The following is a 14,954-nucleotide window of genomic DNA, read 5'->3' on the forward strand; positions in this document are numbered from 1 at the left end:
GGGGGGGGGTGTTGATGACCAAGAATGCGTTCATGATGGCTCAACTTTGCAAACTCTTGTGTGTCCAACCTACATTCTCCCAACCTACTTTTCATCCTTTTCTTGGCAGTGTCCCAATAACTCCAAGTGTCTTCCCTCTGCTTGCTTGTGATTCAATTAATTCACTCTTCGCTCCGTGTCAAAGCCTTGTTTCGTGTTATTTGCCCTCTCGCAAACGCTTTGTGATCAAGAACACACAGTGTTGGGGAGTAACGGAATACATGTACCGCCGTTACGTATTTAAAATACAAAATATGAGTAACTGTATTCCGTTACAGTTACCGTTTAAAAAGGTGGTATTTAGAATGCAGTTACTTTGTTGAAATAAATGGATTACATGGCGGTATTTTCCTGTTTCATATTGTGGCGGGTCAGGACTGTTTGGGTTTGGTTTGACAGCTATGCTCTGTTGTTCCAGGCGGCAGCGTTACGGTTGCCATGGTTACAGGGTGACGCTCTCTCTCTGCGACTGTGTGTTTCCTGGGTGTTGTTGTTGTTGTGCTAAGCTAATAGACAGAATGCTACAGGCATAGCCCTAAAGAAAGTAGCCTCATGGGCAGTGTAGTCCGTGCTGCAGGGAGAATGGACTGGCATACCCGTTATGTGTCTGTGAGCGCGAGGAGGGAGAAAAAGGAGAGTGGAAAAGTAGTTATCGTAGCAGAAACGGGAGCTGGAAGCATGTAAATATAATAATAACCACTGCAGCCAAGAAGAGTGCCTGACGAGCCCAGCTGTAAGTAAGCTATTAAGACTCGACTGTACACCGTGTTCGTGTTTTCCTCCGAAACAATAAGTTCCGTTGGAGCAGCCTTTCAACGCCTCTCTCTGTCTCAAACTTGACCCAGACAACAAAGTAAAGCTATTTTTCGGCTACAAACCCAACACAGAACCGACGTATTAGCCAGAAGTCCCTTTACTATGGAGCCGCAGACCTTCAGTAACAGTAATAAATCACAGCAATAGTACATCCATGCAGTTGTAAAAAGCATGATAATATATTAAGTAATCCAAAGTATTCAGAATACGTTACTCTCATTGAGTAACGTAACGGAATACGTTACAGAATACATGTTGGGGCATGTATTCTGTAATCTGTAGTGGAATACATTTTAAAAGTAACCTTCCCAACACTGACAACACAATGTGCTAATAAGGAGACCGAAATCAATCCATTTTCCTTGCCTTGGGAAAAGATTACTGCAGACTGGAACACAATATTCATCTTTTTCAATCTTGGTGAAAGTTCAATAAAATATTTGGGTTGTCCTAAATCATCATTGAAAACTTTTAAAAAAAGAACCACAAGGCTTAGCAACAGAGTAACCTGTATGTTTCACGATAGAAAAGGATTAAACCTGGAGAAGGTAAATGGTGAGGTGGTCTACAACTTCTGAGGAATGGAAATGTGGACCTTACTTTTATATTTATTGCTTAATGTGACGGTAAAATGCAAACTGCACAACTGCTGGTAACAAAGTGACAGTGACACAATACAAGCAATGGCACAGAGAGCATGCTGACACTAAGCCAGTAGTGAAGAGCTGACAATGATGTTAAAGCTCACTTCTAGCACTGTAGTCTTCACTTTTTCCTATACCTGTTTCTACAGCAGAATCACTATGGCGATGCTGGGAAGTGCTCTTTGGGCTGGTTTCAGACTCCGGTGGCTTTGTGTTTGTACTGCACTGAAATAAACACCTCATGTGTCCTCATTATTATAGGAATTTGTGTTTTTGTGTGGTAATGCAAACTGGTAATTCTGCAACAATGTATCTCAGGCCTCTTTACAGAGTAATCTAAAAGTAATCTAACGAGCAGTGTATCAAATTACAAACATCATTTAACACTCCCACTATACGACTAACAAAAAGACTAATCTTTTCATAGCATTCATTCCAGCCAGAGAAGTGCCAGATAAAAGTGGTAGCGCTAATGCAAGATTGTCAAAGATCAAAACAGTATTTCAGCGTACGCCTGCAGTAGGCTGCTCTTTTACCGCTGCTTTACTGTCCTTTCATATACACAGCTATAGATAACACATTGTCCTAACATTGTAACACTGTGACTAAGCAGAACTGAGTTTGCAAAGCCATTTCATTCTGCATCAAGTCTATGCATATGAACAGTGTTGGGACTAACGCGTTATTAAGTAACGCGTTACAGTAACTACTAGAGATGGCACGATACCACTTTTTTATGTCCGATACCGATACCGATATCATAAATTTGGATATCTGCCGATACCGATATGAATCCGATATAGTGTTTTTTAATCAACAAAACTGTTTTTTAAATATCTTGCTGCATTTTGTATAAGTTCATACTCAAGTTTAAAACAACAACTACACTAAAGCTATTCTGTTATACCTGTATGCAAAAAATTTTTTTTCATAGTTCAGCAATACTGATCAATCTAATAAACTTAAACCTACACCATCCTCCCTATTCTGGTATTTTAAAGAGTACTTAGCATATATATTAAGCAACCTAACTAATAGAGTTCCAACTCCCAGCAACAATAAAAATAAATAAATAAAAAATAGGGAATCACCCCTCACGCTCCACCTCATGATGCTTAATCGACGTAATCAACCTTAATTTGATGCAGTGTGAAAAAAAAAATGCACAGAAATCAATTATTTTTCAAGAAATATTAAATAGATTCAACATCTTTCTTCAACAAAATTGCAGACTGCACAGATGGTACCTTCCCAAAGGAAAAAGTACTATAGCTTACTAGGGTATATATATTAGACTTAATAGTTACTATATACAGTAATTGACTTCTATTCATTTTACATCAAATTAAAACTTTGGGTGTCAGATAATTATTTATTAAAAGCTCGACATTTTAAATGAGAATAAGAAAGAAAAGTATGTCTTTGTGCCCCCTTTTCCCTGTTAATGCCCTATCGGCCCCCCTGGCTAAACTTTGCTAGATCCGCCCCTGCACAGTTACCAGCGTCAGCTACGTAGAAAAAGATCCTGGAGTAGAAAGTAATATTAAATACATTCTAACAATAGCTGATCAAGCTTAAACGTGCTGCTGTTGTTCAGCCGCTGGTTTCCTCTTTCTGGTGCAAAGTGGGCCAAAAGCAAACTAGAGTCACGGACTCGCGACAGAAAAGCCGATCAGCTGATCGTTAAGCAGTTTCATGATTGAAGTAGCAGCAAGAAGAGGCAGTATATCGTTTGTTAAGCTTAACGCAGGAATGCTTTACAAACATTCAGAGATGGACTTACACACTTGCTTTACTTCTCTCGGGATAACTTTATCGGAGATGAAATGCCGGGTTGCTAGCGAAGCTCCAAATGCTATCCAGACCACCGACAGGTCCCGCATGCCACAGCCGCTCTATCACGTGATGCATACTGCTCCGACGTGCTAACGTTCTGAGGTGAGTTACGGGGTGTTGCAAGTTTTGTGAGGTGCTTTCGTGATATTTAATGGATCGGATTACATTTTTTATTTTTCTCCGATATCCGATCCAGTAATTTAGGTCAGTATCGGACCGATACCGATACGTAATATCGGATCGGTCCATCTCTAGTAACTACGTTATTATTGCGGTAACGAGCACGGTAACTAGTTATTATGCCAAAACCGGGAACGCGTTACTCGTTACTGGGATTTAGATAGGCTCGTTATTCGTTACTTCGTGTCGTGGCTATAGCGGAGCTTCCACAGATTCAATAACATTAGCAAGTGGTGGAAGCCAGCAGGTGGATGAAGGAAAAGGGAGGCAAGAGGAGAGACCCGAAGCGGCCGCTGGTCCGAGAGTGTCAGGTGAACTGAACTTCAGGTAAGAAGTTATAACCTGCAGTCCATCTGGGTCAGATATAAACTAAGTTTAGGTGGAGTTTATTTTCGTTATGCTGACTTTTTCGTACTGCGTGCTAGCTAGCATGACGAAGTTTCTATACAGATGGGTGGGTGCTATGTTACTGATGTTGAACTTTATTTTGTTCATAAGGTTAATTATTAGAGTTGCCAACCGTCCCGTAAAAAACGGAATCGTCTCGTATTCAGAGAAAATATCATGCGTTTCGTATTGAGGTGAAAAGGAACACAGTTTGTCCCGGACTTCAGCTAGAATGGAAAAAGACACAAAGCTGGAGTTTTTCTGCGTCTTTACGCTGTCAGCTGCCTCTTCTTCTCTCATCCTCTCACCCTCCCTCCCCTGTTTCTACTTCAATCATGAAACTGATCAATGATCAGCTGATCAGCTTTTCTCTCTTGTTTATTTATCGCCCACTTTGCGCCAGAAAGAGGAAACCAGCGGATGTCGCGGTAAACAACAGCAGCACTTTTAAGCTTGATCAGCTGTTGTTAGAATTTATTTAATATTAATTTCTAGTATCAGCTGATGTTTGCTGGAGCCACAGCTGTAAAGCTGCTGGTCATGATGTCGGTTTGGTTATGAGATGAGAGGGAAACATGAAGATGAAACCAGGAGATGTCCTTACTGAATCATCAGAGCTGTGATGGAGAAACAGGTTTACCTTTTAGGTGACATGAATGAGTTGAAGGGAAGTTATGAGCTGTTTCTGAGAGACAAATAACCCCAGGATACTTTTTTAGGTAGCTGACAGCTGGTAACTGTGCAGGGGCGGATCTAGCAAAGTGTTGCCAGGGGTCCATGTAGGGCATTAAAAGGGAAAGGGGGGCACAAGGAAATACTTTCTTATTCTCATTTAAAATGTCTCGCTTTTAAAAAAATAATTATCTGAGTCTTACAACAAACGATTGATAGATTGATGCATATATACCATCAGAACAGTGTACATCACTGTCACAACAGCGTTTATTTTCATTCAAAGGCTTTATGATTTTTCCTATAAAGGTGGGCCGGTCTCTAGTCAAAATGCCCGGGACGATTTTTTTGTCCCAGTCCAGCTCTGTATGCAGCTCATCTGCAGTCTGGTGTTACCTACATCTTCCTATTCAGAAGGCAGAATTTCCGAGTTCTGAGTACAATCGAAAGCACCACGACTGCAGTTTTTGTGTTGGATGTAAAAAGCAGGCTAGGATAGAATCAGGTGTGGGATTTCTCTCATGGAAATGTGCACATTATTGTTTTCCTTTCTATAGGTGGCACAGTGCACTTGTGGCAAGTATGCAAGCTAGAAGACTGGCACTCTTGCTGGGTATCCAGTTACGGAAGCAACACATTAACAAGAGAATTCTGAGTAAAACCAAAGTTACTTTCCCTAGTAACTAGTTACTCTGAAAGTAATTAGTAACTTGAAGTAACTGAGTTTCTTTTGATAGAAGTAACTAGTAATGTAACTAAGTTACTAATTTAAAGTAACTTACCCGACACTGCATATGAAGTAGTGATAAAGCTGTCAGCACAAGATTTTGTGTGTATATATAAACAATATTCAATCAGCATAGTTATTCAGGTGCTGTTGCATCAGCCTTGTTGGCAACAGAAGGAGCTTTTTAAGTTAGTTTAATGAAAAACCAAGGAAGGTGATGCAGTTTGATCTCGGTGGCCGTCTTTCTGCAGTTTCAAACTGTCGGTATACACTTGTCAGCATATACTGACAACTCTGCTGCTAAACGAGACCTCTAAAAATAAGAGAAAAGTCAAGGTTTCCCCTAGCTAACAGAATACAACTGACCTCTTGCACAGCATGGCAGGTAAATTATTACCTCGCCTGTCCACTACCAGCTGATTTGAGGCTATATGCACTCTATGTGGGACGCCTCCATTCTCCCATTGCTGCTTAAGCAACAGGTAACAACATGCTACCAGTTCCTAACAGCACTTAAGCAATGGACACACGGTAAAGGTTACATCTGAACTCAGTGTGGGCTCTGCCTCTAACATTAACTGAATTTACATTTTGTTCTTTGATAAACAACAACACATTTCAATATTTCTACTAATGTACTGAGAGCACAGCAGTTATTGTGAATGCTCAGTGTGGACAAACATTACATTGCATCATGGGATTAGCCTTCCCGTTCTTACAGAGAAATACCAAAAGCTGCAGGACTACTTGTGGTTTAAAGTAGATACAATGACACATTTTTTCAGTGAATCCATTAGGATCACAGCAGTCATGTGTCCCAGCCTTCGGGCCTATACAAATATGACCTTATTTTCAAATTTGGCCTCTTTTCACATTTCAAAACAGTCCCTATTCAAATGAAGACAACCTGTATAGGCATGGCAAACAGTATGTTAAGATTCATTCAGATGCAACTATCATCCATGAAACAATACACACACACATATATATATATATATATATATACATATATATATATATATATATATATATATATATATATATATATATATACATATATATACATATATATATATATATATATATATATATGTGTGTTATGTGTGTGTGTATATATATATATATATATATATATATATATATATATATATATATATATATATATATATATATAACACCCAGCACGCCCCTGCGGGCGGTTTATCCCTCAAGCTCGGGTCCTCTACCAGAGGCCTGGGAGCTTGAGGGTCCTGCGCAGTATCTTAGCTGTTCCCAGGACTGCGCTCTTCTGGACAGAGATCTCCGATGTTGTTCCCGGGATCTGCTGGAGCCACTCGCCTATCTTGGGAGTCACCGCACCTAGTGCTCCGATTACCACGGGGACCACCGTTATCTTCACCCTCCACATCCTCTCGAGCTCTTCTCTGAGCCCTTGGTATTTCTCCAGCTTTTCGTGTTCCTTCTTCCTGATATTGCTGTCATTCGGAACCGCTACATCGATCACTACGGCCGTCTTCTTCTGTTTGTCTACCACCACTATGTCCGGTTGGTTAGCCACCACCATTTTGTCCGTCTGTATCTGGAAGTCCCACAGGATCTTAGCTCGGTCATTCTCCACCACCCTTGGGGGCATCTCCCATTTTGACCTCGGGACTTCCAGGTTATACTCCGCACAGATGTTCCTGTACACTATGCCGGCCACTTGGTTATGGCGTTCCATGTATGCCTTGCCTGCTAGCATCTTGCACCCTGCTGTTATGTGCTGGATTGTCTCTGGGGCATCTTTACACAGCCTGCACCTGGGGTCTTGCCTGGTGTGATAGACCCCAGCCTCTATGGATCTTGTACTCAGAGCTTGTTCTTGTGCTGCCATGATTAGTGCCTCTGTGCTGTCTTTCAGTCCAGCTTTGTCCAGCCACTGGTAGGATTTCTGGATATCAGCCACCTCCTCTATCTGCCGGTGGTACATACCGTGCAGGGGCCTGTCCTTCCATGATGGTTCCTCGTCTCCCTCCTCTTTCTTGGGTTTCTGCTGCCTGAGGTATTCACTGAGCACTCGGTCAGTTGGGGCCATCTTCCCAATGTATTCTTGGATGTTTGTTGTCTCATCCTGGACTGTGGTGCTGACACTCACCAGTCCCCGGCCCCCTTCCTTCCGCTTAGCGTACAGCCTCAGGGTGCTGGACTTGGGGTGAAACCCTCCATGCATGGTAAGGAGCTTTCTTGTCTTTATGTCAGTGGCTTCTATCTCCTCCTTTGGCCAGCCTATTACCCCAGCAGGGTACCTGATCACGGGCAGGGCGTACGTGTTGATGGCCCGGATCTTGTTCTTACCATTCAGCTGACTCCTCAGGACTTGCCTGACCCTCTGCAGGTACTTGGTGGTTGCAGCTTTTCTAGCGGCCTCTTCATGGTTCCCATTCGCCTGCGGGATCCCCAAGTACTTGTAACTGTCCTCTATGTCTGCAATGTTGCCTTCTGGTAGTTCAATCCCCTCAGTTCTGACTACCTTCCCTCTCTTTGTTACCATCCGACTACACTTCTCCAGTCCGAATATATATATATATATATATATATATATATATATATATATATATATATATATATACACACACACATATATACACACATATATATATATACAGTGGGGCAAAAAAGTATTTAGTCAGCCACCGATTGTGCAAGTTCCCCCACTTAAAATGATGACAGAGGTCAGTAATTTGCACCAGAGGTACACTTCAACTGTGAGAGACAGAATGTGAAAAAAAAAATCCATGAATCCACATGGTAGGATTTGTAAAGAATTGATTCGTAAATCAGGGTGGAAAATAAGTATTTGGTCAATAACAAAAATACAACTCAATACTTTGTAACATAACCTTTGTTGGCAATAACAGAGGTCAAACGTTTACTATAGGTCTTTACCAGGTTTGCACACACAGTAGCTGGTATTTTGGCCCATTCCTCCATGCAGATCTTCTCGAGAGCAGTGATGTTTTGGGGCTGTCGCCGAGCAACACGGACTTTCAACTCCCGCCACAGATTTTCTATGGGGTTGAGGTCTGGAGACTGGCTAGGCCACTCCAGGACTTTCAAATGCTTCTTACGGAGCCACTCCTTTGTTGCCCAGGCGGTGTGTTTTGGATCATTGTCATGTTGGAAGACCCAGCCTCGTTTCATCTTCAAAGTTCTCACTGATGGAAGGAGGTTTTGGCTCAAAATCTCACGATACATGGCCCCATTCATTCTGTCCTTAACACGGATCAGTCGTCCTGTCCCCTTGGCAGAAAAACAGCCCCATAGCATGATGTTTCCACCCCCATGCTTCACAGTAGGTATGGTGTTCTTGGGATGCAACTCAGTATTCTTCTTCCTCCAAACACGACGAGTTGAGTTTATACCAAAAAGTTCTACTTTGGTTTCATCTGACCACATGACATTCTCCCAATCCTCTGCTGTATCATCCATGTGCTCTCTGGCAAACTTCAGACGGGCCTGGACATGCACTGGCTTCAGCAGCGGAACACGTCTGGCACTGCGGGATTTGATTCCCTGCCGTTGTAGTGTGTTACTGATGGTGACCTTTGTTACTTTGGTCCCAGCTCTCTGCAGGTCATTCCCCAGGTGCCCCCGTGTGGTTCTGGGATCTTTGCTCACCGTTCTCATGATAATTTTGACCCCACGGGATGAGATCTTGCATGAAGCCCCAGATCGAGGGAGATTATCAGTGGTCTTGTATGTCTTCCATTTTCTGATGATTGCTCCCACAGTTGATTTCTTCACACCAAGCTGCTTGCCTATTGTAGATTCACTCTTCCCAGTCTGGTGCAGGTCTACAATACTTTTCCTGGTGTCCTTCGAAAGCTCTTTGGTCTTGGCCATGGCGGCGTTTGGAGTCTGACTGTTTGAGGCTGTGGACAGGTGTCTTTTATACAGATGATGAGTTCAAACAAGTGCCATTCATACAGGTAACGAGTGGGGGACAGAAAAGCTTCTTACAGAAGACGTTACAGGTCTGTGAGAGCCAGAGATTTTCCTTGTTTGAGGTGACCAAATACTTATTTTCCACCCTAATTTACGAATCAATTCTTTACAAATCCTACCATGTGAATTCATGGATTTTTTTTTCACATTCTGTCTCTCACAGTTGAAGTGTACCTCTGGTGCAAATTACTGACCTCTGTCATCATTTTAAGTGGGGGAACTTGCACAATCGGTGGCTGACTAAATACTTTTTTGCCCCACTGTATATATACACATATATATATATATATATATATATATATATATATATATATATATATATATATATATATATATATATATATATACATATATATATATATATATATATATATATATATATCATGAAGGTGCACTGCCAATGTTTTGCCAACAGTGATTAGTGTAAGTGATGCATTTGTCCTCTGCATAACTATACAAGTAAGCAGGACGGAAGCAGATAACTGTTACAATGTTTGCATTTTAAGACACCTTTTTTAGCATAAACTGAAGAATAGGATATCATATACTGGGTTGGACTACTGGACCAATATATATGGCTATTAGTGATCAGCTAGTTGTTGATATGATTGTTTTTGTGAGAAGGAATTTCATTATTTTTGTTGCTGTCCACTTTGTCCTCAAGTCCACTGCTGGGTCGGACCGCATGGTTGAGCGAGAGCTGTGATTTGTACACATCTTGTATGCAGTGGCTTGGAAACCTGCCACTGTGTGGTTGAAGTTAAGTACTGTTGTAGCATCAAAGTGTAAGTCTCACCAGAACGTCTGCTAATCCAGAGACCATGCTAGGTCTACCAGTGGTGTGCTGCTTTGTGTTTTTGATTTCTTTAATCACAATCATGTTATCCTAATAATTTATCCTAATAATTTATTAGGGTGCTTTAACGCTGTTGATTTAGAGACTGCAAGCGCTGCATTTGTTATCTGATTGCATCATTCATATCCTTTGGTTTTTGTCCAGTTTAAAACTAAATATATCCCACCTAGGTGATATTTAGCAAGTGGGCGTATGCAGTTCATCTCCTCACACATAGCTCTTTGGATATTATATCAGCAATCGCTAGTATAGTGCTGCTAAATTACCAGTAATCATCATGGCTGGATGGACCATTTTAGCACATTTCCCAACCCATATACTCGTGCAAACAAACTAAAACACTGACCCTACAGTTAAATAGAAAGCAAGTCGTCTGTACTCAACAGCACTCTATTGACTCACTACACATTTCTCGACATTATAAGGCTGGGACAAGCTTTACAAGCAAAGACTTTTAGAATGTCATAAGCTTATGTCTGGGTTTGTGTGCTAAAAAACAAACAAACAGGTGTGTGCTGGTCAGATCGATAACTGTAACAGAATATCTGGACTTGAGGCCATTCACCAGTATACAGTATGTGCGGACAGACTGCTTGTGTGTTTTTGTGCAACACAGTAGGCAGAGTTGGTAGCGTACTGATTCTAGCTGATACCTCGGGCTCTCCCATCGATCAGCCAAATGTCTTCAGCACACTGCTGACTCCGAGCCGTGGTCTTATTTCCTGTCCCCATAGAATGGGAGCATTATCTGAATTAGTCAGGATTGCAAGTGAAGAGAGTGTATCAATATTTTTGCAATGGTTATGTCAAGACTGACTATACAGCAATTATATGAAGAGATCTACTTCAAGCGCCAGTCTCATCTTCTTTTCTTGACTTCTCTCTTGCGTCATCTCATTGCAGCAGGTCGTTCATGACTCAACGAGTGTCTCCCAGACGTTTGCGTTAGTTTGAGCAGCAATTAAACATGAGTGCTGAAAACGATGACTGCAGAAAACCAGAATGGGCATCTAAAGCTTTTCAAGAATTTGCACTTAAAGGAATTCAAATTAATTCATCATTAATTGGTAGTTTTTGCACTCACTGCCATTAAAAAACACCAAACCCAACACTTGCAACCATGTTTAACACACTGCAATCCACACTATCTGATATCATGACCACTCACTCGCATTGTTCTCTCTTAAGCCACTGTCTCACTCTAACACCACCCTACACGCACAGAGGGGAACCTAAAAGTAGTAACCATGGCAATATTCAACACTGCCCACCGGGTCCACTGACAAAAACTATTAAACAACACACAATGTATATGGTTTAAGCTCACAGAAACATGTAACTGTAGCATTCCTGCCCCCCCTTTGGTCAGAGGTGGGAGGATAGCCACTAAAACACCCCCCGCCCCCTGGGGCTGTGGAGCTGGGTGACTCAGACATTTGCAAACTCTGACAAAACATGTTCATATATACAGCTGGTAGATGACATTATCCCTCTGTTACTAAGGAGATGAAACCTTCTGGAAATACAGTAGCTACAGTGTCTGAGGCACTTGGGCAGCACTTCTACCAGCAGCATCACAACAACTTGTAAAAATTTGGAAAAAAACAAAAAAGTAATCTGTGTGGAAACAGTGCTCAAATATAGTGATGTAGTGTCACGGTGCTATGGTCAACTTATTTGGTTAGTATGCTATGATCCAACAAAATTCTAATTGGTGTGACAATTGGAAAACGAGGTAGCCCTACACCAACAGCCTCCAAAGAATAATCCATTATTTTTAGCAGCGGGTAGAACGTGTGGTTACATTGTAACCTGGGTTTTCTGAGTGAGAGACCATCTCTTCATTCCATATATAAAGAATATGTAATGGTGGATTACTGGACTTTCACTCAGAGCTCCAAACACAGTTTTCAGGTATGTAAAGAATATGTACGTAAACCTACATTCTTTAAAATGGTCAGCAGGGGCCAACCCATCTTGCTCTATAACCGTAAGCCAGTCACAATTAGGCAATGAGTGTCTGGTTTCACAGTCATTTCCAATTTTTTCTTGCCTAGTCGGACTTCAAAACACCAAGATGGAAAAAAAAAAAAAGCGTGATCGCACGGTGGCTACATCCAATCATAATGCATATGCTCAAAATTAATTTACACCATGTCAAAATCTCCAGTGAGGCTGTATTTTGTTAAACCAGATGGGCGAAAATTTTAGTAAACATAATAAAAATCTTACTGCTCAACTCCCGACAAGGTATAGCTTCCAGAAATAGTAAACCAACATACATCTTTTGGGATATTTTGCCAATCTCATAATCGGCCACCACCAATACACTACTGGATGTTGTGCCGGTATGATTTTAGTCAACTGTCTTTGGTTGATCACAGTCTGAGTAAAATGTAGCAAGTTGAAATTCCAATAAAAATCAATAACTGAACAAAATTTGAACTTTATTACTCAGCAAATTACTGTAAATAATTATTAAGATTGTTAACACTTTTAACACTGCTTCTTCGGAAAATTTCAACTTATTGTAATGTGACCCAAGGTACACGTTCTGTGGGTAGGGTGTTCCAGTCTATCACAGGATCAACACAGCGACAGACACTCTGACAGCCACACCTCTTTTTTGTGTTTGTTTGGAAAAGCCACAACAATGCTCTGACTATGAAGAGTTACACAACAGCATTTTCAAAAGTGGCTTCACTTCGCTTCATCCTCGGTGTTGAACCTGTTTTTTTAGTTTCTGGAAGAACTTCTCCTTTTCAAAGAACATTTCCGTTAAACATCTGAATAATTGCGGATTTACATATTTCATATATGCAAACTACACAAACCTCATTTTATCAGAGGAAAATCTTGAACCTCCAACACCAACAGATGCTGCACCAGTGATGACATTCATCTGCACCAGAGCTTTACCGCTTGTATCAGGCTGTCCTAGTCTAAACATTTACGGATCTATCAAGTCATGACAGAGGACATCGCTGACAGTGTCTATTTCATTTGACGGCCGTCTCTGCCTGCCTCACACTGGGGCTCTGGAGAGCATGTGTCTGACCCGTGAGGCACACAGCCCGTTGGGTGAAATGTCTAAGATGTCTGGATCTAAATGTTTATGAGCAGACTGAAATGACAAAAACTGCTTTAGCTGTGCCACAATAATGTCCTCGTTTGACAGGTGACCGGGCAGCAGCAACTGTCAGCTGTCACAAACTGCGATAACAACACCAAACAACCGGGCAGACAGCGAGGCAGCAGGAAAATCCCAATATAATAAGCAATAACACCTTCTAAGGTGTTACTGCCTAATATATCTTTGGTATCAAATAACACGTTTATACTTCAAGCTTCTGAGCGGTTGTCCCGTTTTCTCTGGTATTACCATGTTATGTCGATATACGGAGTCAGGTTGGTTTCGTACGTGGCTTGTCACACTTAATAGGCTCTATAAATTTAGCTAATACTGCAAAGTTAGCACATCTTCATAAATGACTCTTTGCTAACCACAGTGAGGTTGCCATATTTCATTAACTTAATCTCTAACAGCCCCGTGTTTGCGTTGTCCTTTTTCATTAGCAGTCATAACTAGTTTTGACACTAAGTGACGCAAAAGTGAATGATTTCGCTAACACAAAGTAAATGTAATTTCTTCACGCCATAAACTGAAGAGCAGATGCGACGTTTTCCTTGCAGGTGCTGTAAAATGCGCCGAACTGAAACTAAACGCAAACTTGCTCGGAGTTGAAGCCCAGGTGACTTCCAGCTCGGTTTTTTTTTCTCCCTCGTCTCCCTGTCAGACTTAAAACCAGGTAAAACACACACACACACACACATTCCCCTACCTGCAGGACACCGTGATTTCAACTTTGGTGGCAGGAACAGAAGGGTTGAGCGGGTCGAAATCTACTATCGACGCCATGCTTAGGAAACTGTTGTTCATCCTGTCAATGTTTTTCCTCCTTTTCCCCTTTTACTGCGGTCCTGCCCCTTTTTACGAGCGCTGAAGGAGGATAGCGAGAAACTGTGTTTGCGCCTCGGCGAGAACTGGAGCAAAGGTGCCAGAGAGAGAGGGGCTGGAAGATGTGATGTCACACTACTCTCGCCTCTCTGTGTGTATTCCTCTCTTTCTATCGCCCTTCCCTCTTTTTCTTTTATTTTCATTCTGCCACACGCTTCCCGTCGGTGTCTTTCTGTCTGTGTCTCACTCCTGTTCAGTTCTGCTGACTTCTGTTTAGGTCATTGAATTTCCTCACATTTACAGCCATGGAAGTGCTGACAATGATACAATTTCCTGTGCATGTGTGTGTATGTGCACACACGCACACACACACATATTTCTCCTGCCCCTGTCTCAATACTCTTATTCACTCTACTTGAATTCAGTTTAATTCAGTTCAGTTCAATGTAGGCTTTTGGCTGAAACACCCCTAGCCACGTCTTCCATGGCCGCATTAACCTCTTAAGGGGCCTAGGGCAACAACATCCCCACTTCACCATCACCCATCAGCCCTAGGTCATGTCATTAATATCGTTTAGCTCAGGCTTGTGAAAAGGCTTGTCCATACATGAATTCTTCTCACAAGATAAAAATATCACTTAACTTCTTCTTCCCCCTTTTTTTTTAAATATATATACATACCGGGTGAGGCTGTTACCTACAAATGGGGTTGGCATCTTTTACTACAGTCACACAGTGGTTGGAGACTTTGGCACCACCTGAAAAAGAAGGGGACTAGATCTGCAACCACTTGCAGTCAGCTGCCATCTTCAAATCAGCTCTGGTGCACTAAGATGGCAGTAAAATGATAACAAG

General features: G+C 41.7%; 1 protein-coding gene across 1 annotated transcript in view; it reads right to left on the reverse strand.

The window, feature by feature from the left end:
• LOC309692381 (copine-8) overlaps nt 1-14,361 on the reverse strand; it is a 103,587-nt gene extending 89,226 nt beyond the window's left edge. The window contains exon 1 of the mRNA XM_082510799.1: nt 13,984-14,361. Within this exon, the coding sequence (XP_082366925.1) occupies nt 13,984-14,081 (98 nt within the window). The 5' untranslated portion in view covers nt 14,082-14,361. The remainder of the gene's footprint in view (nt 1-13,983) is intronic.
• Between the last annotated feature and the right edge of the window lie 593 nt (nt 14,362-14,954).

The sequence above is a fragment of the Aulonocara stuartgranti genome, assembly GCF_965226115.1.
Source record: "Aulonocara stuartgranti genome assembly, chromosome: 17".
Taxonomy (NCBI): domain Eukaryota; kingdom Metazoa; phylum Chordata; class Actinopteri; order Cichliformes; family Cichlidae; genus Aulonocara; species Aulonocara stuartgranti.